The sequence below is a fragment of the Mchenga conophoros genome, linkage group LG14, assembly GCF_057382185.1.
Source record: "Mchenga conophoros isolate Kocher_MC1m ecotype Shallow Benthic linkage group LG14, M_conophoros_male_GT1.1, whole genome shotgun sequence".
NCBI lineage: Eukaryota > Metazoa > Chordata > Actinopteri > Cichliformes > Cichlidae > Mchenga > Mchenga conophoros.
In genome coordinates this window covers 39,972,872-39,999,099 of record NC_140539.1, presented here as the reverse complement: position 1 = coordinate 39,999,099, position 26,228 = coordinate 39,972,872, and the positions used below count along the sequence as shown (strand labels likewise).

Here is a 26,228-nt window from a genome sequence, read left to right as displayed (position 1 = left end):
TCACATGGGGAGACAGGTCGGAGATCAGTAGTATTACGGAAAAACACTGAAATGTACACTACAATGGGAAAGTCCAAGAGTGAAAAAAAGAGACCTCTACTCATGCTGGGCTCCTGGAAGGACAGCATGAGAACAGAAAACAAAAAAACTCCTCTGCACAAAAAGCACATAAATGTCCACAGCACAACATTATGGAGCACGTGACAAGCAACAGGGGTGGGTAGGGGGTGAGGAGTAATCCGAAGCAAACACAGCAGCCATCCTGCCCTGTGCTATTATTCCAGCGCTGGGCCCAGACCCGCCGTGTTCTCCAGGAGGGAATAAGCATCGAAGGCGTTTGGAAAGGGAGGGGGGATGAGTGAATGTGTATCAGTGTATGTGTATGTGTGTTTCCAGAGTTCAGCTGAGACAGTGTCCTTCGCCCTGCCAGGCTAAGTAAACATTCTTCCAGCCAACCCAGCTTGCATAAAATGGGAAGAACAGTCTAACTACAGTTTGTTATCAGGGTGTTTTTGTTCAGCTCCAGCCTTGAGACCGCAGCTGGGGCTGAAGGGGTAGCCGCATCAAGTGATGGCAGTTTTTACTTTAGTGCAAACAGCTCATGAGAATTTCAAAGCTGTTCTAACAGTCCGACACTGGTCTCTCAATCTCCCGTTGGAGAGCCGTGAGCTTCTCCATGATGTAATCAAACTTACACTCCGTGATGTTGTCATTCTTGTGCTCAAAGAGCCGATTCTGAGAACTCACGACCACAGTGAGCTTCTCCAAGATGTATCCAGTTTGCGCTCAGAGGTGTTATTCTGAGTATTCACAGCAGCCGTAAGCTTCTCCAAGATCTTATCCGTGCTGCACTCAATGAGCCCATTTTGAGAACTCACGCCTCGTCCCATCGTTTCAATCCCACCGGGCAGCCTTGTGGGGGTTTTAACAGCCGGTTCCACTTTCTTAATACTTCGATAAGCCAGGGCCAAGCCAGCTCAGAAGAACCAGCAAGAACTCAGCAAGAACCCTGTTATCATGGTTCCGAATAGGTAGATATCTTCAGCGTCTTCGATCGACAGTCCCGCCAGGCACGCAACCCTCCAGTTCTGCCACCCGTCCATCGTGTATCCGGCAGGGAAAGTCCCTCCAGGACACTCAGGCTCACCCGAGCCCAGACTTCTCGTTGAGAAAAGGGTGTCACAATTGCATTCAGGGACCAGTTGATCAAATCCATAATTCCTCTTTTAGGTTTTAGAGAACAGACTGTGAGAGAGTGTTCCAGGGAAAAAGTAATTTAAAAAATCACGAGACAAGACAAGCACATAAGAGGCTAAGCAGGGAAGATAAGGGAAAGGAGAGGAGAAAAGTGTGACCACCTTCGCCGAGAGGATCGTGTGTCCATGTCTGATCAGGCCCTGGGAGCACTGCTCTGCAAACCCAGGCTATATGTTCTTGCTTCCCACACTGGTAGCATGTGACCACTGACATTGGGGTTGTAGCCCCAGGAGGTGGTCGGACTCTCAGCGGGGTGGCAGAGGATGGAGCAGCAATTCTCAATTCAAGGTGGTTCAGCTCGGCCATCTGCTCCTCCTGGCTCAATGCTAATTTCTTTGACTTGTTTTGAGGCTGGAATCTTTTTGTTTCTTTCGCTAGATTTCGGAGCTCAGCCTGTAGCTCACGGAAACTCAACAGCCGGGGCTTCATGGGTGAGATCCTCGCGTACACATCCTCATCATTAAGTCCCCATATGAACTGCCAGGTGAGTTTACTGTCATGGTCAGGGAAAGGCTTGCCTCCTCTTTGGTTTTCTTCCAGTGTTGCCTCCAGTGCTATCGCATATGAACAGGCAGACTCCCCCGACCTCTGAGCACGCTCGTAGAAGTCAAGCAATAGATCTGAGGAGCTCTGTGTGTCACCGTACTCTGCCCTCAGTTCTTTGAATGCCCTTTCAGGTGTTTGGTCATGGAGACGTAGATTCAGAACCAGGTTTTTATGGCTTCACCAGTTAGGTGACGCACCACGGTGGAAAAGCGGAGGTGAATGGGGGCAGATATTTCAAAATGAAACATGTACACATACTCCTCACACTCTCATCAGACAGTACAAGAACCTCTTAATAAACATAATATATGCTTAGCTTAAATGACAATCTGCTATTTTACACAGTGGAACACTTATTTTTAAACAAAACCAAAGCGGTACGCCACTGAAAGTGCTTACTTTTGCAAATCACAGTAAACACTGAACCAAGATGGCACCCGCACGAACGAGAAACCTGAACTACGGTAACCTACAGAGGACAAATGGTCAAAATTACTTAAATCTACAATGTATATGCAGCTCAACAGAAAAACTGGAACGCGGTGGTAGAAGCTTGCCGATGCGTCTTGGGAATGACGGATATGGAAGGTACCTGCTACAAGGATTTGCTGCTGCTTTTGCCATGATAGATCAGAATCAGAATCAGAAAGGGTTTTATTGCCAAATGTTGAGCAGGTTTACAACATTAGGAAATTGCTGCGGTGCTTCAGTGCAAACATGCTGTCATAAAAATATAAAAATAAGAATAAGAATTAAAAGTGCTAAGTGGATAGATATATACATGATATATACATGAGTGCAGGTGGTGATCAGTGCCAAACATGGAATGATGCAGTGAACACAGCGTAGGGTCATGTGTTAGTGGCGGGGACAGTCATGTGGTTATTGTTCATGTGTCCAACAGCAGAGGGGAAGAAACTGTTCTTATGGCGAGAGGTTCTGGTGCGAATGGACCGGAGCCTCCTGCCTGAGGGGAGCAGGTCAAACAGACTGTGTCCAGGGTGAGAAGGGTCAGCTGAGATCCGAGCTGCACGCCGCAGTGTCCTGGAGGTGTACAGGTCCTGCAGAGATGGGAGTCTGCAGCCAATCACCTTCTCAGCAGAGCGCACAACACGCTGCAGTCTCTGTTTGTCCCTGATAGTGGCTCCAGCGTACCACACGGTGATGGAGGAGGAGGTGAGGATGGACTCGATGATTGCAGTGTAGAATTGCATCATCGTCCGTGTTGGCAGGTTGAATTTCTTCAGCTGCCTCAGGAAGTACATCCTCTGCTGGGCTTTCTTAATGACGGAAGTGATGGTGGGCTCCCACTTCAGGTCCTGGGTGATGGTGGTACCCAGGAAGCGGAATGAGTCCACAGAGGTGATGGGGGTGTCAGTCAGGATGATGGGGGGGAGTGGAGCTGTGTGCTTCCTGAAGTCCACAATAATCTCCACTGTCTTCTGGGCATTCAGCACCAGGTTGTTGTGGCTGCACCAGGACACCAGACGTTCAACCTCCCTCCTGTAGGCAGACTCATCCCCGTCCGAGATGAGCCCAATAACGGTGGTGTCATCTGCAAACTTGATTAGCTTGACAGACTGGTGGGTGGAGGTGCAGCAGTTGGTGTACAGGGAGAAGAGCAGAGGAGAAAGAACACAGCCCTGAGGGGAGCCGGTGCTGATGGTCCGGGAGTCCGAGACATTCTTTCCCAGCCTCACATGCTGCTTCCTGTCCGTCACGAAGTCAGTGATCCACCGGCAGATGGGATCAGGCACATTCATCTGGGAAAGCTTGTCTCGGAGATGGTCTGGAAGGATGGTGTTGAAGGCAGAGCTGAAGTCCACAAACAGGATCCTGGCGTAGGTTCCTGGGGAGTCCAGATGCTGCAGGATGAAGTGTAGGGCCATGTTGATGGCGTCGTCTACAGACCTGTTGGCTCTATATGCAAACTGCAGGGGGTCCAGGAGGGGGGCCGTGAGGGTCCTGAGATGGGAGAGAACTAGGCGCTCAAATGACTTCATGACCACAGATGTCAGAGCCACGGGTCTGTAGTCATTTAGTCCAGTGATCCTAGGTTTCTTGGGGACAGGGATTATGGTGGAGGACTTGAAGCAGGCAGGCACATGACATGCCTGCAGTGAGGAGTTGAAAATGCCAGAAAACACTGGGGCCAGCTCGTTTGCACAGTGTCTGAGGGTGGCAGGAGACACACCGTCTGGGCCGGGAGCTTTCCGAGCATTCAGGTTCTTAAACTGCTTCCTCACATCTGCTTCATGAATATGAAGAGTTGTGGTCGGAGGAGGTGGTGTGAAATCCTCTTTTGTGTGGGGTGAGGAGGGGGGTGTTGTAGGTGAACGGTTTGAATGTGGTGATGGCTCTATGGAGGGGGGAGAGGTGGGGGAATTAGTGTCCAAAGTGTCTCTATTGTTGGGGCCGTTGGAGGTGTGAAGGCTGCCTGATGGCTCGTCTAAACGGCAGTAGAAGTCGTTAAGGGTGTTGGCTAAGAGCAAGTCATCAGTGGAGTGGGGGGTTTTAGGCTTGTAGTTGGTGATATTCCTAAAACCTTTCCACACAGAGGCCGAGTCGTTCTCTGAGATCTGCTGCTGCATCTTCTCAGAGTGCTGATGTTTAGCAATGTCCACTTCTTTAGTGAACCTGTACTTGGCCTCTCTGTAGCAGTCCCTGTCTCCGCTTCTGAACGCCTTTCTCTTTTCCAGCCACAGCTTTTTGAGTTTAGGAGTAAACCAGGGTTTGTCATTGTTATAACTCACCCTGGTGCGTGATGGCACAATGCTGTCCTCACAGAAGTGGATATAGGAGGTGACAGTGTCCGTAAACTCGTCCAAGCTGTTAGAAGCAGCCTTCAATGTGTCCCAGTCTGTGGTCTCCAAACACGTGCGAAGCTCCTCCACAGCCTCGTTGCTCCACAGTTTTTTAGTCCTCACGACAGGTTTGGAGAGCTTCAGCCTCTGTCTGTACGCGGGGATTAGGTGGATCATGACGTGGTCAGAAAGTCCATGCACAGGAACTGGCAACTCAGTGGTAAAAAGCTTGCTGCTGCATTTTGCAAGTGACGGATATTGCAAGAGCCTGGCACCACAGTGCTAGAAGGGTTTGCTGCTGCTTTTGCACCAATAGATGCGGAGAAACTTTCAACTTGTTGGTAGGAAAACTTGATGCTGTGTTTGCAAATGAGTGATAAATGAGAACCTGGCAATCCAATGCCTATTTTGTTTTAGTCTATGCAGAGAAACTGGGAGCCAAGAGCATGCTGGTTTTTGCTATGGAGGGATGGAGGGGAAAGGAACTGGCAACCCAGTGTTTTTTGGTTTTTTTGCCTCCCCCAGTCTATGCAGAGAAACTGGCAGTTTGATGGCAGGAAGTTTGCTGCTGCATTTGTGAGTGACAGTGACAGAACCTGGCATCCCCATGCCAACTTGCTTGTGCACTTAGTGAAAGGCGGGATGGAAAACATCAAAACTGGCATCCCATGGCTAGCAGAGATAAACAACGATGGAGGAGCAGTAGAGCATGGAACTAGTGTTAGCTTTCCAGCTTGCATTAATTTAACTGTGATTAATATGTTTTGAAGCTGAACTTTAATCTCAGCCAAACGGATTTACTCAGGAACAAATACAACACTGAAATAAACCAAACATTAACATTTAGAAGTTATCTAAGTGACTTATATATCATGTTTAACCTGAGTAGCGATATCTTTCTATTAATAAAAAATAGTATACCTATATGCCTGAATAAAAACACACAGGTGAGATGTTAAAAGGCTTATATTTTTTATTTTAATATTTTAAAATTACAACAGACAGTCACTGGGGTTTGGAAGAGAACTGAACAAATATTTAAAATATAATCTGATCATTTTTGGAGCAGGATTCTGAAACTCTAGGATTTACCTTGCTGTTTTTGTTCCAGGTGAAAATGTTAAAATATTTTTAAGGTTAGATTTAATTCAGAGTCAGCTAATCTCAGCCAAACCAATTCACTCACGAACAAATAAAACACAAAATAAACCAAACATTAACATTTAAAAGTTATCTAAGAGACTTATAGATCATGTTCAACCTGAGTAGTGAAAGACCGTGGGAGGTTTGAAAAAGATGTGCCGGGAGTTCGCTGTTCTCACCGGGCTCTAGTGTCCCTTGACCTCCCGGTCAACTATCAAGCTGGTGGGTAACAGACGTCTTGGAAAATGTCGGGGCACTTTTGCAGATATGTGATGTCTTGATAAACCAAGAAGATATTTGAAGTTTATGGTTGCTGTCGGATACTCGATGGTCGGTTGTGTTGTGTGTCTGGCGACACTCTCGATGGAGGACATTGAACGACATCTACCAATTCTGAACCACGGTAACAGAGTTCTGGCTGATTGGAGCTGGTTCGGACCTGGCTTATCAAAGAACAAGAAGCGTCTACAGCTGTTCAAAATCCCACAAGGTGGCCGACATGATAGACGATGGGCAGGGCTGTGAGTACTCAGACTGTGTTTATTGAACACAATATGGATAAGATCTTGGAGAAGAACAACGGGAATTGAGAGACCTGGTGACCAGTGACGGACATTAGACCAACTGTAAAATTGGAAGCTGTTTGTTCGCACTAACCAAACCAACTACCATATTCATATCATGCGGCCCTGGCGCCAACTGGATGCTCAAGGCAAAAGCTGACGGGAATAACAAAACTCTCCCTTAGATAATAAGACTGTTGTGACTTTCGTCCTCCTCATTCAAGGCCACCCGCGTCGACCTAAGATTGTTGACTTTTGCCTAACTGAGTGAAGGGACACTTTCTCTCGGCTGAACACGGAACAACCACACACTCACGCTTACACGCGCATGTACACTGACACATACCGACACTAACCGCCCCACCCCATCCAAACGCCTTCAAAGCTTATGTCTTCTATGTTGTGAGATGTGATGATTCATGAGCTCAGTCTGGGGGGAGTTCTTTTTTTTTTCCTCGTCTTTCCTCATGTTGTGCATTTTCTATGGTTTTGGTTTGGGTCGCTGCTCGTGTGGTCGACTGGCCAGTCAGTGTGGAAAAACTTTTCTAGCAGTCCTTCACAAACAGGGAACAGTCTGTCTATTCTCTCCATCTGTCAGCTGCTGCTGGCTCTTCCTCCTCCTCTTCCTCACACACTGCTGAGTTTGTCCTGGTGGATCATCAGGGCTGCAAAGCCTCACAGATGATGTGCAGCAGTGGCTCCCTCAGTCTGTCCTCACTCTGGACACTTGCAGTCGTCACACATGGAAATCAAATGTGTGATAAGCTGCAGGATTCAAACACAAGTGTAACTTATAAACACATGTTCATACTTTTATTCCACAATCAGAGAGAAAGAAACAGAGAGAGAGTGCAGGACAGACAGACAGGTGACAGTCTCAGGTGTACACACTGCTACAAACAGGAGGATTTAGTGTTTGTGTTATTACGAGTGTAAACAAGAAGAGTTCCAGATGGTGCAGTGGACACATGTGTGACTGCTGTGATTAAAGGATCTTTCTTTCAGCTTAACGAGTGAACCGTCAGCTCGTTCAAACACACGTTAAAGTCCGTTTGGCTCGACACCACCGAACAGAGGCAGCAATATAACACAGCTAACATTAACAGTGCAGTGGATCCTGCTTGTGCCGTGATGTTCAGGACTGCAAACCGAGCAGCATCACTGACTTTCAGCTTGTTGTGTTTGTGGATATATGACTGACTTTAATTATCCATGAAATCATCACAATCTCTGTAAGATTAAGGTCGACTATTGAACGGCGTATATTTAAAGGCTTTAAAACCAAGTTAGTACAAACATCACCAATGTCACATGACTTTGCCGACATGTGACCAACAGTAATGTTTTAATGTTCTTCATTATTAAACATTTGTACATAAATAAGTGACACAATATTCAGTACTTACTTTTGAAAGTTTACTCTTTGGCTGCCCCGCTTCAGCCATCTGCCGTTTTTTTCAAAAAAATTATCCACACCCACCGCGCTATGAATTGTAGGATGGGTAGGCGCAGGAAGGATACACCTCCAATCTTTCAAATTTGGGGAAGCACAGATTTTTGGCCACATTTGGAGCAGGCTTCGAATTGGGGCAGTCTTCGTCACGTCACTGTGATGTAATTGGGCTTTAAATGCAGCCTCCGAAGGATGCAGACCCTAAATTGGGACACAGCTATTGAGACAGGCCCTGTTTGTCTGCCTGCCCCTCTGTGTGTATGTTTCCATTACTTCCTGTTTTACTTTGGTAGTCTCCTGTCTGTGTGTACCATATTTTGCTTTGGTTCTCTTATTTTGAAGGTACCTTCGTTCTCTGTCTCACGTGTTATGTTTAGCTTTGCGTCCTCTGTCTCATTGTGTGTAATTTACCCAAGCTGAGTTTCCTGTTCAATTCACTTTTATTTATATAGCGCCAAATCACAACATAAGTCGCCTCAAGGCGCTTCATAGATACAGAGAAAAACCCAACAATCATATGACCCCCTATGAGCAGCACTTTGGCGACAGTGGGAAGGAAAAACTCCCTTTTAACAGGAAGAAACATCCGGCAGAACCAGGCTCAGGGAGGGGCGGGGCCATCTGCTGTGATTGGTTGGGGTGAGAGAAGGAAGACAGGATAAAGACATGCTGTGGAAGAGAGACAGAGGTTAATAACAGATGTGATTCAATGCAGAGAGGTCTGTTAACACATAGTGAGTGAGAAAGGTGACTGGAAAGGAAAAACTCAATGCATCATGGGAATCCCCGGCAGCCTACGTCTATTGCAGCATAACTAAGGGAGGATCCAGGGTCACCTGGTCCAGCCCTCTCATGTCTCGTTATAGAAATGTTTCATGCCATTCATTTCTTATATTTCTTCTCTGGCAGGTATTTGCTGTTAAGCAGACAAGAAGTTATCTCACTGCATTGGCTGAGTTCATGTCTGCTTAAGGTTTGTCTCTCTTCGAGCTCAGCTCTCTTTTCACTATGATGTTGACAATATTTCATGTTAAGAATTTTCTTGAAAATGTTTTGAAAGCTGCTGTTTTCAGGTTGTTTTCAAGTAAAACCAAGCCATTGTGAAGTAGGCCTCCGTGCTTCCCCTCGAATATTTCTGTTTTCCCTGTCAGTGGACAAAGCTCAGCAAGAGGAAATGATTCACTGCTACCATGTCTTACACAATGCATGTTACAGAGCAGACAACTGGACCTGGACATCACTTAGCACATGGAGCAACACAACATAACTAATGATTCATCTTAACAGCTTGAAGAGTTTCATACAGGATGTGTGTTGTAGTGTGGAGTATTAATAGATCATCATTGACATCATTTAATATCTCAGTGATGCTGTTTGCTCTTTAATGTTGTCTAAATACACTCAGTTCAGTTTTATTTGTATATCACCAAATGGAGGTTTAATTAAAGGTTAAAGGTTTCTTTCTCTTTGTTTTCAGGCTGGTTGAACGGAAAACCTTTTAGGAAAGAGGGAGCATGGAGAACGTCTCTTTGCACACACATTTTATCCTGGATGGCTTTAGTGAACTCGGAGAGCTGAGGCCGTTCCTCTTCATCCCGTTCTCCTTCATGTTTGTTGTGTCACTGTTTGCTAACTCCCTGCTGGTGTACGTGATCGTTTCACAGAGAAGCCTCCACTCGCCGATGTACATCCTCATTGCCAGCATGGCGTGCATTGACCTCAGCCTCCCTGTATTCTTTGTTCCCCACATGCTGCTGAGCTTCCTGTTCGACTGGAGGGGGATCTCTCTCATCGGCTGCCTTGTTCAGATGCACTTCATCCACTTTTTTGGAACTTTTCAGTCCACTCTGCTGGTATGGATGGCTCTGGATCGCTACTTTGCCATCTGCACACCCCTTTACTACCACAATCACATGATCTTATCGAGATTCATTGCATTTTTAATACCACTTGTTGTCAGAAATGTTCTCATGATCACACTCCTTGTATGTCTGGCTGGAAAATTGCCATTCTGTTTGAGAAATGTGATAAACCACTGTTTCTGTGAGCACATGGCCTTGGTGGAGCTGGCCTGTGGAAGCACCACCATCAATAACCTCGTGGGTTTGATGGCCGTGTTTCTCATTCCTGTTCTTGACTTTGTCTTCATCGCTGCCTCCTATGTGGTGATATTCAGCTCTGTGCTGAAGTCCAGCAGGTCAGGTGTAAAAGCACTTCACACCTGCATCACTCACATCATGGTCATCACAGTCAGCCTCATTCTGGCTCTGACTGCTTTCCTGTCATATCGGATCAGAAACGGCCTCCCTGCAGCCAGTCGAGTTTTCTTCAGCACCATGTACCTGCTTTTTCCAAGCTGTTTCAACCCAGTTGTCTACGGCATTAGGACCAATGAGATCCGACAGCACATCCTCAAGAGACTGACTTGCTGTCACATTTGCCAGATGAGCCCAGTTACTAACAAATGATTATCAAAAGGCCAACTCCCCAGCTGTCTCATGAAAACTTCAGGTTTTTATACGTCCTCATCAAGCAGGGCACTATTCGAGATGCTCTATTCTTAACCCTAAAATGAAAGGTGAAAGGTGTACTCCACTCCTATGACTAGGGATTTTCACAAGATGCTAGTACATGTTGAATTTGATGTGTTCATTTGTATTAGAGCGTGCAAAAACTAAAACAGTGAAAGAGCTGTCTCCTTCTTCAAATCCATCTTGAAGAAGGCACATAGATCATGGTTGAAAAGCAAAGAAAGGAACACTAAAGAATCTGTTTCCTTGAAAAGTGTTTATTCATTCATTAGATCCAACAAGGAAGAGTTAGACTGAATGAATGCCCCTTTAGGTCAGCGGCATTCAATTAAAATTTAAGGAGGTCCAGATAACGAAAATTTCCACATGCATTATAATAATGTACCAGTGTCTGAATATACTCAACAACTGATGGTCAATTAAAATAAATAAAATACAATTCAGAATTATTTAATTTGTGTTTATTATTTAATTTCATAACCAGGAAGATAATATAATGAAAAATAATAATCAAATGTTCTGTTACGTTTCAAGTAAAACTATAAAAAGTTGCATTTCCTGCGAAAATGCAGCGTGACTGCCGTGTAAATGGTAAACGGTAAATGGCCTGTATTTGTATAGCGCTTTTCTAGTCCCTAAGGACCCCAAAGCGCTTTACACAACCTGTCATCCACACATTCACACACTGGTGATGGCAGCTACATTGTAGCCACAGCCACCCTGGGGCGCACTGACAGAGGCGAGGCTGCCGGACACTGGCGCCACCGGGCCCTCTGACCACCACCAGTAGGCAACGGGTGAAGTGTCTTGCCCAAGGACACAACGACCGAGACTGTCCAAGCCGGGGCTCGAACCGGCAACCTTCCGATTACAAGGCGAACTCCCAACTCTTGAGCCACGATCGTGTAGCGGAAATTATCTGCCGAAAACAGCTGAAGAAGCAGAAGTGTCTGCTTGAAAAGATGTGAAAGGGTACACTGAAGAGTGTCAAGAAAACAGAGGGAACGCGAGCAGGGAAGATTCACTGCACCAGGTGCAAGGTGAAGGATTCAGACCTGCGCCACCCAGTCTCAGTTATTTTATGGCTACAATATATTCTGCATCATTAATGATATAATCTATAGTATTGATACTGCATTAAGATGTTTATTAAAACCTGCTGACTTTACATTAACCTTTTTATTACAGGTACAGCTAAGACCATTGTATACACATGGCATTTTGTGCTCATTAAAGAGTTAAAGCTCAGTCATTAAAGGTCTCAAGCTTTGTTTGGCGCGAATGTCCAGGCAATCTATTGTGTAGGTGACTTAGAGCAACAGAAGGTTAAAACTGCATACACGCTTACAAAACACATATAGTACATATAATCTAGAAACAGGCTTGAGTGAAGGCCTGAATGTATTCAGCTTCTTGTTGGAACCTGTGGCATTTGAGTTTACTTAGTAACAGGCGACAGAAGATGGGTCAACAGGAGGACAAGTCCACGGGGACCTCCAGGGCCTGAAATCATCGCCATATTTGGGAAAAGATGTTAGAAAGAGGAGCTTCTGTGTCTGACCATATCTCTAAAAATTGTCTCATTGTCTGTACAAGATGCAAATGATGTTCTTAGAAATACAAAAATATGTTATAGAACGCAAGAGGGGGCGTCAAACCCTGATGATATATGAACCATTCTCTGTGTATTTTTGGCAGAAGAAGTCCGCAGATGCAATGCTGTGTACTTCTTCCCGCACGTGTGTTCTTAATAAACTCTTCATCTGATTGCACTCTACTGGGCCTCCATTGGTTTGTTTTTGTGCCACTTGTCTTATTCGGGACACTGCTCATCTCAATGAGCCAAATCGGTAGTCATGCCAGACAGAGATATGATGAGAGAGAAAATGTATAGCATGCAAAAGAATGGTAAATGGCCTGTATTTATATAGCGCTTTACTAGTCCCTAAGGACCCCAAAACGCTTTACATATCCTGTCATCCACCCATTCACACACTGGTGATGGCAGCTACATTGTAGCCACAGCCACCCTGGGGCGCACTGACAGAGGCGAGGCTGCCGGACACTGGCGCCACCGGGCCCTCTGACCACCACCAGTAGGCAACGGGTGAAGTGTCTCGCCCAAGGACACAACGACTGAGACTGTCCAAGCCGGGGCTCGAACCGGCAACCTTCCGATTACAAGACGAACTCCCAACTCTTGAGCCACGATCGCCCTATAAAGAAGCTGAAGTGTCTGCTAAAAAAAGGGGAGGGGGGAGGGGTGAAGAAGCTATGCTGTCAGCTGAAAAGAGGTCAAGAAGATGAAGTGGTGATGAAAAGAGGTGAAGAAGCTATACTTCTTCACCTGCCCAAAAAAGGAGAAAAGGATGAACAGGCCGCTGAAGACAACTGACGAAGCTGAAGTCCATATTAGAAAAGTTGCTGAAATCATAAAACTTTGCACAATTGCAATAAATTCACAAAAATATTGACCAATGAAAACAGTCAGCTGGAAAAAACTGAACAAGCTGAAGTTTCGTTAAAAGTAGTAGTTGTTTAATGGTGAGCAATTGGCTGCTGTCGGCTGAAAAGAGGTGAAGAAGTTTTCGAAAGTCCCATAAAATCAACATTTGAATTAATGGGGAGATGTTCCATTTGTTCCCTCTTAGAGGCCATGCTGCGTATGTTCAGAGGGCCACCGAGGAGCCCTTTGTCTTTACACTGTGGATCCCATATAGCCCTGGCTTAATTAAGAGTCCGAAGTAACTTACACGAGCCATGCTTTTTGAACGCAGGGATCCTCTGTATACGCATGGGTATGATAGGCTGTGTTGTGTTTATATCTTTCAACTCTAATTAAATCTCTTACCAAACCCCTCCGCTGTGTTACTTCCTTTCTTAATAAATTAGGCTTTGAAATGTCTGGAACAATTAAGGCACCCTTTCGTGGTTGCTTCAGGGCCTTGTCAAGAACTTTGGTTTTTGTAGTCTTGTAGATACTCTGGGGTTATCCTCTCTTGTTGGGGTCTTCTTCCTTCCTCCTCATCATGATCTGATGGCGGAGCTTCTAAATCAATTTTCCAGCATTCACCATCTTAGCATTTCCATTTCTGTAAGTTTAATACAGAGCTCTGGTGTAACTGGTGTTATGTAGACTTCTGAGCATGTCCAACAAATTGACAGGATACATGTGGTGTAGGGAAGTTGGGAAAGCATTTGGGACTTGTGATTTTTAACATACACTGACTGGTTAAATTGGCAGTTTTGCTTTTATGCTCAGCTCTCTTTTCACCACAACATACTAGTACAGCTTCTGCATTACTGCAGATGCTGCACTGATCTGTCTGTTAATCTCTCTCCTTATGAATAACACCTAGAGATACTTAAACTCCTCCACTTGGGACACCAACTCTTCCCTGACCTGAAGTGTTCACCCAAACCAAGGCAGCTCTCTGGGTGCTCAGCACCCCCAAAGCGCTGATCCTAGAATCGCCCCTGCACTCTGCCATGACACCAGTCAGTCAGAAGTGCCAGCTTGATGCCAGATCCGGGCCAGACCCGTTTTCTATGAGCCTGGGCCAGATGGACCAAACCATAATCGGTCCAGATATGGCATGCCATCACATAAACAGTGCCATCTATGCCAGGCCTGGCCCACATCTGGATGACATACGACAGAGAGGAGATTGCTCGAGAAGGAATCACGTACACAGATTCAATCTGGGACAGCTTGCACATTGAACTGTCACTGAACTCTTCTCACTTTAAATAAAACGCACTGTCTATTCCTTCTAAATCTCCACTCCTGGGTCCTGGGTCGGCATGTTATGAAGGGACATTTCTCAGATAAGTTTCCCACACCAGTAAAAGAGTCCGACCGCCAGTGAGTGTGGGGAGTCTGACGGGCGCCATTGCTTTTTTTTTTTTTTTTTTTTTTTTTTTTTTTGTCCCGTTTGGATCTTTAGCATCAGAATTGTTGTCTTAAGGCCAAGAAAGATGCCAAGCGGATTTATTTTACCAAGTGGATCATCATGGCCTTGCCGTATTGGTCCATTTGATTGGCCTTTATTATAATTATGAATTTATTTTATTTTCAGTTGCTACAAACGGGACAGACATGACTGGGGGATAGGACAGGGAGAAAGAATGAAAGAAAGAGAGGGAGAGAAAGAAAACCAGAGGGGAGAAGAGACGGTGAGAAGGGGGGAAGAAAGAAAAAAAAAACAAAACAAACAACAAAAAAAACAAAACACCTGGATCACCTGTATGGAGAAAAAAAACAGAAGAGAAAGCAAACAACAAAGAGCAACATAATAAAAAAACCAGCACCATCACAATAAACTAGCTAGCAGTAGATATCAGTAGATACTAAATAATAAACGATATTGTGCAGCACGCAAGATAGACAGCGCACAGTGTGCTTTGAGGCAGCAGCCAAGAAAGCTGTAGTCCGCGTCTGTGAATACCCGTGTGTACACCTGTGTGCATACCTGTGTGGATCAGCATGCTTGCATTCCAAAGGTTTCTCCATGTAACGATCTGCTAGGGAGTGTGGGGGGGCCACAGCCCCGTCCTCCAGGGTATGAAGCAGGTATGGAGGAGATCAAAACTCCAGACATCCAGAGGACGGGCGCCATTGCTAACTTTGTTTCCCACCCAAGTTGTTCTGCTAAACTAATCTTTCGTTCTCTAACTCACCCATGCAGTGCTTTGATTGACTCAGGTGCAGAACAAAGTTTTCTGGACGAGCCACTAGCCTGTGAGTTAGGCTTCCCGGTGATGCCTCTACCAGAGACACTCCAAGTAGCAACGATCAACGGTAGCCCGCTGGCAGTAGTCACACACTGCACCGAGGACATCACTCTTTTCCTCTCCAGTAATCACACTGAACATATCATTCTTTTTCTTTTCAATGCTCCCCACACCGGATTGGTGTTGGGCTAGCCTTGGTTTAAACATCATAACCCTCAGATTGTTTGAGAGAGGGGTAGAATTACGGTTGGAGTTCTTTGTGCCCTGAACAGTTTTTGCGTTCTGCTACACCGAACAAAATGCCCGCTGCTCTACCTTACAATATAAAGCGCCTTGAAGCGACTGTTGTTGTGATTTGGCGCTATATGAATTGAATTGAATTGAATTGTCCTACTGAACCAGCCTCTTCCCTAGACCTGTCAGCAGTTCTGGAAGAGTATCATTATTTAGCTCCAGTTTTTTGTAAAGAAAAAGGTTGCTGAGAGATGGTGGTCTAGGGCAATGAAACAGAGGGAGAGGAGAGTCAGGATGGTTCAGAGAATTGAATGAATAACAGTCCAGTAACAGTCTGTATGTCTTACTTTGTCAGAAGGCAAAGTGATGCCAGACTGTGAGGTCGCAGCCTGGGTGAGTCCAGTCCAATAATCAACCTGTTGGAGTAGCGTTCAGGTAGCTGCTCTGTGGGTGGATTATATTCTTAAACTTAGTTACAAAATTCCAGAAAGACATCTACTGTGATGAAGTCTACTCTCCACTGCTGTGTAATCAATTATTGTAAATGTAAATGTTATCAGGAAATGATCAGACAGGAGAGGGTTTTCAGGAAACACTGTTACATGTTCAGTTTCTATGCCATATGTTAAAACAAGATCTAGAGTGTGATTAAAGTGGTGGGTGGGTTCTTTTACATTTTGAGAGAAGCCAATTGAATCTAATAACACATTAGACTGTGTCACCCCATATGGAAAAGAAATAGAAAAACTTATAAAAGACTTGCATCAGCTTTAGCTTGCTTCATATGGTCAATCATATAAGGCTCATATGATTTACTCATGAACCCACATAGCAAGCAGGTCTGGCCCGGATCTGGTATCAAGCCGGCACTGCTGGCTGACTTCTGGCATGATAAGACGTATGTCATCCAGATATGGGCCAGGCCTGGCATAGGTGGCACTGTCTATGTGATGGCATGCCACATCTGGCTCATTTGTGGTTTGGTTTATGTGGCCCAGGCTTATAGAAAACAGGCCTGGCCCAGATCTGGCATCAAGCTGGCACTTCTGACTGACTGGTGTCATGGCAGAGTGTATGTCAACCAGATGTGCGCCAGGTCTGGCAATGACGCCACTGTTTATGCGATGGCATGCCATATCTGGCCCACATACCTCTAAAATGATGGCCCTTTGGTTGCCCAGACCAGGTTTTCCAGAGGTAATCCACACATGGGCCAGCAAAGGACCACCAGTGTGTCTGCAACTGGCCTTGTGCTGGCCAATGTGTGGGCCACCTTTGGCAAACCAGATCTGGGCCACCAAAGGGCCGTCATTCTTTGCGGTATGTGAACCTGTGAAGACTCCCCAGACCTGCTGGTACCAGGAGTCCAGCAGTCCACCTAAACAAAGGGCTTTTATAGCAGATACAGAGTAGGTGTCCTCCCATAGTATAAATCAGTAAGAGAAGGTATGACCTCTCTCATGACCTTAAGATGTGTGTTTATGCCACAGTGCTCTGGGAGGCACACAGAGTCTTTGCAGCCTGCTAAGGATCAAACATACTATCACTACACAATCGATTATACACCTCTAAGAATATATGGTTATATATTATATAAGCGCCTTGAGGCGACTTTTGTTGTGATTTGGCGCTATATAAATAAAATTTAATTGAATTGAATATTTCTAAGCATAAATAACAATCCAACAACATAAACCTAACAGGGACAGCTTGGAATAAAACTGTTAAGTGCACGTCACGGCAGTGTGCCATGCAGGACACATCTCCCTTCTAGAAGTGAATAAAAGTGTTAAATGATCTACTGAGCAGTGTGTTGTCTTCCATCAGATGCCTATGAGGAATCAAAAAACTTGGTGAAGTGTTGAGACGCAACACCTGCCTGTGGGATTTGTTTTGGTTGTTTTTTTCCTTCTCCCGTTTTTCTCCCTCTCCATTCCTGGTGTTGTTTAAGGAAGTTGCACTTCTGGAAGTCAGGCGCTGAAGGACATCCGACCTGGAAGCACCTCTACGTGGGAGCTGAGTTGATTCAGCATCCCAGCTGTTGACAGACGGTGACAGTCAGCGCTGGAATATTTCACCAAGCCTGGTATTAACTCTGGTGTCTAAACTGAGTGAAGTGAGAGAAGAGACTGTTTGCTGTGTTTGCCTGCTCAAGGATTTCCAACAGGGAGGAAGGAGTTGAGGAATCATGAGCACAGGTCATTGCTGGGAAAGTGACAGAAGGTGGTACCACGCACCACAGGAGAAATGGGGAAGGCTCACTGATGATTGTTTGCACACTTGCATTGCCTATTGGACTAATTTATCACTGTAAATAAATTCACTGTCTGCTCTCCAAGAGTTCACATCTGGGTCCTCCCTTCCACCCACCCTGAAAAAAATGCTATGTTGAGGACTTCTTTAAGTTGCTTGAAGACGTTTCACCTCTCATCTGAGAAGCTTCTTCAGTTCTAAGGTCAAATGGTGGGGTGCAAGCTCCTTTGACTACGATGACCTGGATGACTGAGAACCTTCACAGACATATGTTGAGGATGTCATTTTTAGCTTCTACATGGATGTTAAAATCACCCACAATAATTATTTTATCTGAGCTGATCACTAAATCAGGTAAAAAGTCTGAGAAATCAGACAGAAACTCTGTGTAAGGCCCAGGTGGATGATAGATGATCAAACATTTGGGTATTCCAACTGAGGTAGACAAGGCTAAGCTCTTTGGTCCAGTTGTGGCTACTGTAATATTCTTTCTTTGTGATTTGTTTATGTTTAAGTAATTTTCGTTTGTTTTTTGTTTGTTCCTGGTGTAAACTGGTTGCTGAAATACAGAATAAATCATTATTTTGACTAATTATCAAACCATTCACTAACAGGTCTGTGTAGGTTCTCAGTCATCCAACTCGTGGTAGTCTGTGGAGCTTGGAAAGAAAGCAGCTGGACTTCTTTAACTTTCATGAAGATGTTTCACCTTCCATCCAAGAAGTTTCTTTAAAGCCATCCAGGATAAAATGTGTGTGCATGCTCCCTCCTTCCTAATAGCTTTTCAGTTCAATCAGCCTGAAAAGAAAGAGAAAGAAACATTTAACCTTCACCGGAAATCAAACTACATTTCTCTCATTTAAGTTTTAAAAACCGTCATACAGCCATACCAAATCAAAAATCAAACTAGGGTGAATGCCAGGGCCTACTATGATGCAAGCCACCAATCTCAGTTTGATTTCTGCAGCATAATTTCATAAATGATTCAATCAGCTGTGACATCCTCTCACACACTGAGTTCGGCTAAACATGACACGCATGTTGTTACAGAGGAAACACATGAACCCGAACTGCAGTCCAAAGAACTTTATTGCAGTTCTGTAATACTGAGGAGTAAAGCTAAATGATTTATTTTAAGCTTATTTTATGGATATAAAACATTGAAAATTGCAGTGTGCTGTTAGGGTCAGAGTGAGGGCACAGTGGGGACTCTTTCATCATGTATACTGTGTGTTTGCACGTTAATGAGTCCCAGACGAGCTCCTCATTCTTTCATCCTCCTCAGCAACTGTGATGCAACACAAGGCTCGGCCTCGGAGGCCTGTGGCCAGTCAGAAAAAATGGAACTACACTGACACACCTCAAAAATGCAACAACTGATTAATATGCAGTATTGTCCACATTATTTTCCTTTTTATGGAGGAATGTAACAAACTTTGTGTTTGTGTGGTTGTTGCAGGAAACAAAACAGCTTTCTTGTGGTCACCTCACAGGAGCATAAACACCAAAGCAGAGTCCCAAAGCCGCTCTGAAGAGTCCCCTTCCATTATTCCCCGTGCTGTACTGTGTGTTAATTGGCCTGTAGCTGGTTCAATCCTCCAGAGTGTCCGAGTGGCTACAGGCCTCTGAGGTCGGGTCTTGTTTTGCATCACAGTTGCTGTTGATGAAACAATGAGAAGCTCGTCTGAGACTCATTAATGTGCAAAGACACAGTATACATGATGGAAGAGTCCCCACTGTGCCCTCACTCTGACCCTAACATCACACTGCATTTTTCAATGTGCTATATGCAAAAATAATAATCCTAAAATACAGAACAAGGTGCTTTGAATTTTTACTTTTGGACATTGTTTTTTTGTTTTTTGTATTGAATATTTTGTAGTTGGTATTTTACTAGGCTATAACATTACTGCTGATTGAACTACTGATGCCTGTCTTAGCCACAACACTTTTGCTAAAGAGATTTTTATTTTCAAGATTCATATTTTCCTCGTTAAACAAAAATTAAATAAAAATTGTGTCCATCCTTCCATCTTCTTCAGCTTATGCGGGGCCGGGTCGCGGGGGCAGCAGCCTAAGCAGAGAAGCCCTCCAGGTTGTCTGGGGGAACAACAAGGTGTTCCTAGGCCAGCCAAGAAATATGATCTCTCCGGCATGTCCTGGGTCTGCTGCGAACATTCTAGTGCGAGCTGGAGGGCATCACCCGATGAAGCCAACAGAACCCCATCATCCACAAAAAGCAGGGCTGAGATTCTGAGGCCACCTAAGTAAAAGCCCTCCGCCACTTGGCTGTGCCTTGAAATTCTGTCTATAAAGATTATGAACAGAATCGGTGACAACTGGCAGCTGTGGCGCAGCCCATCACCCACCAGGAACGAGTCCAACTTATTGCCAGCTTTGCAGACAGAGCTCTTGCAACGGTTGTATAAGGACTGAATGGCCCGTAGCAATTGTCCAGACACCCCATACTCCCGGAGCACCCCCCACAAGACCCCCCGAGGGACCTGTGGTTTAGACTGAGAAGACTAATGCCTTCTCCAAGTCCACAAAACACATGTAGACTGGTTGGGCAAACTCCCATGCGCCCTTGAGTATCCTTGAGAGGATAAAGAGCTGGTCCAGTGTTCCGCAACCAGGACGAAAACCACTTTGTTCCTCCTGTATCCGAGGTTCGACTAATGGACGCACTCTCCTTTCCAGCACCCTGGCATAGACTTTCCAAGGAGGCTGCGGAATGTGATTCCCGTGTAGTTGGAACACACCCTCCGGTCCGCTTTATCAAAGATGGGAAGCACCACCCCGGTCTGCCTGTCCAGGGGTACTGCCCCTGATCTCCATGCAACATTGTAGAGGCGTGTCAACCAGGACCGCCCTACAACTTCCAGAGCCTTCCGGAACTCGGGGCGGACCTCATCCACCCCAGGGGCTCTGCCACCAAGAAGTTGTTTAGCTGCCTCAGTGACCTCGCCCCCAGAGATTGGCGGGTCATGCCCTTTGTCCTCAGACTCTGCTGGGGATTAAGGAGGTCAGTGGGATTAAGGAGGTCCTCAACATATTCCTTCCACCGCCCGACAATTTTCTCAGTCGAAGTCAGCAGCGCTCCCCCCACACTATACACAGTGCAGGTAGAGCACCGTTTTCCCCTCCTGAGACGCCTGACGGTTTGTCAGAATCTCTTCGAGGCAGTCCGAACGTCTTTTTCCATTGCCTCTCCGAACTCCTCCCACACCAGAGTTTTTGCTTCAGCCACTGCCCGTGGCGCGTTCCATTTGGCCTGTGGGTTCCCTATCAGCTGCCTCCGAGGTCACACAGGCTAACCAAACCCGAAAGGAAAGATCCCTTAAAAAATATAATTTTTTAAACTCCTCCACTTGGGACACCAACTCTTCCCTGACCTGAAGTGTTCACTCAAACCAAGGCCTCAGACTTGGAGGTGTTCATTCTCCTTCCTGCCGCTTCACACTCAGCAGTAAACTACTTCACTGACAGGTGGAGGCCACTACCTTATACAGCCAAAACAACCGCATAGTCTGCAACCAACATAGAAGAGATCCTGATGCCACCAAGGTGAAAAACTTCCATCACTTGTCCCACCTGGAAATTCTGTCCATAAAAACAGTGAACATAGTCGGTGACAAACAGCAGGCAGTTTTGTAAAGAAGCTGGAGTCATTACAAGCTTCTCACATAAGACACAAGATGTAAGAGATCTAACAGGCCGCACAGCACAACTGCCAACAACACAGCTGAACGCATGTCATCGTTCCACCTACAGGGTTACTGGAACAAGCATTGTTGGTGCCTGGAAGTAAACAGGAAATAAAACTGAAAGTAAAGATCAAAACACAAGTCTAAAAACAGGACACAAACTGCAGTGTGCTGTTTGAATTTAGCATCAGGGCTTTAGCATTAGTTCATCAACACAGTGATGTTCATACACACTGCATTCTTTACATTTTCCCACAGTGTGTCTGTTATTTTGACCATGTGTTCTGTGATATTCAGCTGGTCACACCAACAGGGTTGCAAAGTGGTCGCGTCAGACGGAGAGTATTAAAGTGCTCAGTCAGATCAGCAGGGACAGGTGGATGGAGGAATGGATGGAGGTGGATCAGGGTTTGACACCATCCGCCTGCAATCGAGGCACACAGTCAGCAAGTCAAGCCTGCTCATTTATTTCCATTCAGGAACAATTAGGTAACCTCTGACTCTTTATGAATAATCTTTCATAAAAGTCTTCATTCTTCTTTATATGCAGCAGAGAGTTCCCGTACTCTAATATTTCTGAGGAACTGACTGATTTTTCACTGAACCGATTGTTCTGAGTGTGCTTTCAGTGTTGTCTTCAATGTGAACCCTGTGAACTCTGAGAGGACACATGAGCTGCCTCGGCTGTGAGTGAGGTTTGTTTGCTGTGATCATTTGTGCTGCTCGTGTGTTTTTCACTAACAGCTGATGTTGAGCCAGTTCAAACTTTCCATGCGGTGGAAAGCACACCACACCGTCTGAGTCTCCTGTTTTTATCAGATTTTTATCACTTCTTAACTGTTGTTACTTGAATATTAAACATACTAAAGTTGACCTTTGAGTCAAAGGCAAGGTAGAAAAAAACATACAAGAATGGTGAGAAGTGAAGAGGGGAGGGAGGGCTCCACTGACATGAAATAGCTGAGAGTCTGAACCGCAAGTAGAATTAAAATGTGACTACAAAGTAAAGAAAGAGTGAGGTGGAAATCATACAACTGTGTAATGAAGATTTCTCCTGCTTGATTTCATAAATCCTCTAACATTTGTAGGTTCAGCTTCCAATATTTATGTCATGGATAAAGCTTATGTAGTTCTGAATAAGAAAAGAGTCCATGTGAAAACTGAAGGAGCTCCTTGATTCAATCAGCATCTGACAAACAGAAACAGCTCTAACTGTTGAATGTTTATTGTAGATCGTCCTTGAGCCACATTCATGGATTTCAGAATTCTGTGGACACACATAAAACATGGCGCACCATCTCTGTTTAGAAGATATCAATGTGTGTAAAGACGACTGTTGTATGTATCACACTTTCATGCAAGAGGCCTAAACAGTGACACTGGTGTTGCAGCAGTTTGTCGTTCATGGCAGGGTTGGGACTTTGTGGTTCCTCGGTTGTTTCTAAAGATCTTAACTCATTTCCTCTTATCTGTGAGTGAGAGTTTGGACTTTCCCATTGCTTTGAGTATTGGTCAGTCTACTGAGTGCTGTTAAACAAATTATTTTTATGCTGCAAAGAGAAACTACAAGCTGTATTCTATAAAAAGGGGTTAACCGTCTGTTAGCCAACGCTGGAAGGTTGAAGTGTCAACAGAACACAGAGTCTGTGTTTTTGGCTCCAGCTTTCTTTATCAGTTCTTTCAATTTGTATTAAACCACTGTGGATTATTCTGATTTTTTGTCTCATTTCAGCCTGATCCAGCTAAAAACTAGGAGGGTTGGGGAGGCGACAGAGATGGAGGCAGTGAAGGAGAACATCTCCTCACACAAATATTTCTTCCTGGATGGCTTTAGTGAACTCGGAGAGCTGAGGCCGTTCCTCTTCATCCCGTTCTCCTTCATGTTTGTTGTGTCACTGTTTGCTAACTCCCTGCTGGTGTACGTGATCGTTTCACAGAGAAGCCTCCACTCGCCGATGTACATCCTCATTGCCAGCATGGCGTGCATTGACCTCAGCCTCCCTGTATTCTTTGTTCCCCACATGCTGCTGAGCTTCCTGTTCGACTGGAGGGGGATCTCTCTCATCGGCTGCCTTGTTCAGATGTATTTCATTCACTTGTTAGGAGCCTTTCAGTCCACTCTGCTGCTGTGGATGGCTCTAGATCGTTACTTTGCCATCTGCACCCCGCTCCACTATCAAGAACAAATGGCTTTAGCAAGATTTCTTAAATTTGTAATCCCTTTTTCCATCAGAAATATGTTTGCTGTCTTGGTGGTGGTCAGTCTGGCTGGAAAATTGCCATTCTGTCTGAGAAATGTGATAAACCACTGCTTCTGTGAGCACATGGCCTTGGTGGAGCTGGCCTGTGGAAGCACCACCATTAACAGCCTGGTGGGGTTGATCTCAGTCTTCTCTGTCCCTGTGACTGACTTCTTCCTCATCACTGCCTCTTACACAGTCATATTCAGCTCTGTGTTGAGCTCAGGAAAGTCAAGTGCCAAAGCTCTTCACACCTGTGTAACGCACATCGTGGTCATGACTGTTAGTCTGACCATCATACTCACAGCTTTCCTCTCATATCGAATAAGAAACGGTCTCCCTGCAGCCATTAGGATTTTCTTCAGCATACTGTACCTGTTCTTTCCAAGCTGTTTCAACCCGATCATCTACGGCATCAGAACTAAGGAGATCCGACAGCACATCCTCAATACACTGAGAGTCTGACCCATATTTTTTTCAGAGCAAATATAAATATTTCAATAACTTGGAATTTTCTTTATATTTATTAAACATATAGTTGGAATCATGTAATAACATATGATGCCTTACATATGTGCAATTCATTTTATTTTGTATGGTATGTATTTGACAATCAGATGCTGAGAAGAACATTACCATATAGAAATTAACTATGACTATAACATAGCAGTTGAATAAATCAGGGGGGGGGAAACGGTTTAAACATCTGCATCTTCATGTCTTTAGAGACACTGGCACTCAGAATGGTGTAGTACAGCAATATAGTCACCAGGTGTCAGTGTGCTGCTATCACACCTGCTATGTATGCTACACCACTCAGATAAAACATTACACTCAAGCAGTGTATCTACTCTGGTCCAAAGAAATCCCACTTTGTACGGATGTCCACAATTTTTCCCTTTTTATCTCCTCTCACATTCATGAAGCACCGTGAAAACTAGAAAAAAATACTTTTAATAGTACATATGGCATCCATCTCAGCCACTTATTTCTTTTAAGAAAGTGCACAGATGCTCAACAAAATTAACCAGCATAATTTAACTGTGCACACCCTGTAGAGCAGCAGTAGAAAAGTTGTGTTATCGTTCTGTCTTGACTCTCTTCTGCTTCCTGTGACTCATGGAGGAGGAGACTACTCTACAATGATCATCATTCCATTCTAAGAAAAAAATGTATGTCACTGGACTCGTAAATTATCTTTTTCCACTAGAAGTGTACACAAACTGAACCCAAATCAAAGGAAAAAGTCTGAAATCAATGTGACGATCTCACATGCTGGCTTCATTTCATTTTTCCACCTTTCTCAGAGCTATTTAGAAGATCAGCACATCCAACAGGTCTCAGGTCTCAGAAAAAAGGCTTCAGGTCTAAGGGCTCAGAATTTTTTTTTTCAGGCTTCAGGTTCCAGACAAAAACCCATCAGGTCCGAGGTCTCAGAAGTAAGGTGTCAGGTCTCAGAACACAAGCTATCAGACTGAGAGTAGCTTCCTGCAGGTGGCACTGTTGTCAGGTCGCAGCCTAATAGATTTCCAATTACATCATCAACGTGTGACAGTGAAGGAACGAAGAATTCTACCACAGGATTTGAATGTTTTTTGTTGGGTTTTTGTCTTTCTTGTTTTGTTTTTTTGTCATTTCAGTCCACACTCCAAACCAGTTTGTGGCGGTAATCCACCATTTTGCTGTTTACCAACCGCCAATAAACAATATGAAGATGAAGAATTCTACCACAGCTCAGACCAATGACTGTAGAAAACATGGACGACGCGAAGGCTCCCCAAAAATGAAGCCAAAACGTCTCTATCACCCCCTGGTGTCTGGCTGCAGCATAGGGCATAGGTCATAAACCCCGCCTCCTCCGTGTTAGTGGATGGGACTGGGGTCAGACTAAAATAAATTTATTCTCCTCAGATAAGATTCTTTCTTTTGTTATCAATAGTTCTCATCACGCTGATTTATGTTCAAGGGGTCTCCTCTCCCATAAGTCTGATTCTAATTCCTACCGCGGTGATGTTAAATTGGGGTGAAACGTCATCATAGCAGCTTTGACTGACAGCTGCAGTCACGGAGAAACTTGCGTATCGTACGCATAGCGTACGCTCTGAGAGGAGGGCCAGCGTTTACGCTATGAAAACACGACTGAGTGTTTTAACCTGACAGCCCGAGGTGTTCTTCAGTAAACTGGACTACCCGACAGAAGGACCCGAGGCCCCGCTGCACTTTTTCGGTAAGTTAAACGTGTTGATGCACTCAGCTGCATGAAGAGCACATGAGATTTTCTCTGACACAATTAAATAAAACCTGATGAAGGTCAAAGGTCGTCACTTGTATATTGAACTACAAACTTGTCATCTGGAATTCTTTCAGTTTTTTGCAGATAGTGTTATTTACCATAAAGTGATTCAGAGTTATTCATACCAGAGTAACCAGAGAGGATCATATATTTTTAAATGTATAACTTTCTACAGGACTGAATATAATATCTTTATGTAAAAGTCCGAAGCCTCTGGGGAGTATCTGAGTATTTATAACATTACACAAAGCAAAGGTCTCCATCACAGTGTTCATGAAATGCTGGGTTTATCCATCTCCTGGGGCGGGCCTATGGAGGAGTGCTGAAGATTTCCCTGTGAGGGAGCTGCTGGTGAAGATCATGAGTCCTGCTTGATCAATGCGATGAGCTTCAGTCTTCCTGGTGTTTCTTAAATGATGCCTCTTTCAGCGGGTCAACAGAACATCTGGCACAGGACAGCTGTGATGAAA

At 44.8% G+C, this 26,228-nt stretch overlaps 3 protein-coding genes across 3 annotated transcripts in view; all 3 read left to right on the top strand.

Moving 5' to 3' along the window:
• Window positions 1–10,371, top strand: part of LOC146560420 (olfactory receptor 52K1-like) — a 37,837-nt gene extending 27,466 nt beyond the window's left edge. Inside the window, exons 2-3 of the mRNA XM_085245220.1 lie at window positions 8,676–8,739; window positions 9,244–10,371. Of these exons, the coding sequence (XP_085101346.1) occupies window positions 9,281–10,234 (954 nt within the window). The 5' untranslated portion in view covers window positions 8,676–8,739; window positions 9,244–9,280 and the 3' untranslated portion in view covers window positions 10,235–10,371. The remainder of the gene's footprint in view (window positions 1–8,675; window positions 8,740–9,243) is intronic.
• Window positions 1–26,228, top strand: part of LOC146560418 (uncharacterized) — a 358,436-nt gene that overhangs the window by 307,895 nt on the left and 24,313 nt on the right. The window lies entirely within an intron of this gene.
• LOC146560419 (olfactory receptor 52K1-like) lies at window positions 23,001–23,930 on the top strand. The gene has a single exon (XM_085245216.1). The coding sequence runs from the start codon at window positions 23,001–23,003 to the stop codon at window positions 23,928–23,930; it is 930 nt and encodes a 309-aa protein (XP_085101342.1).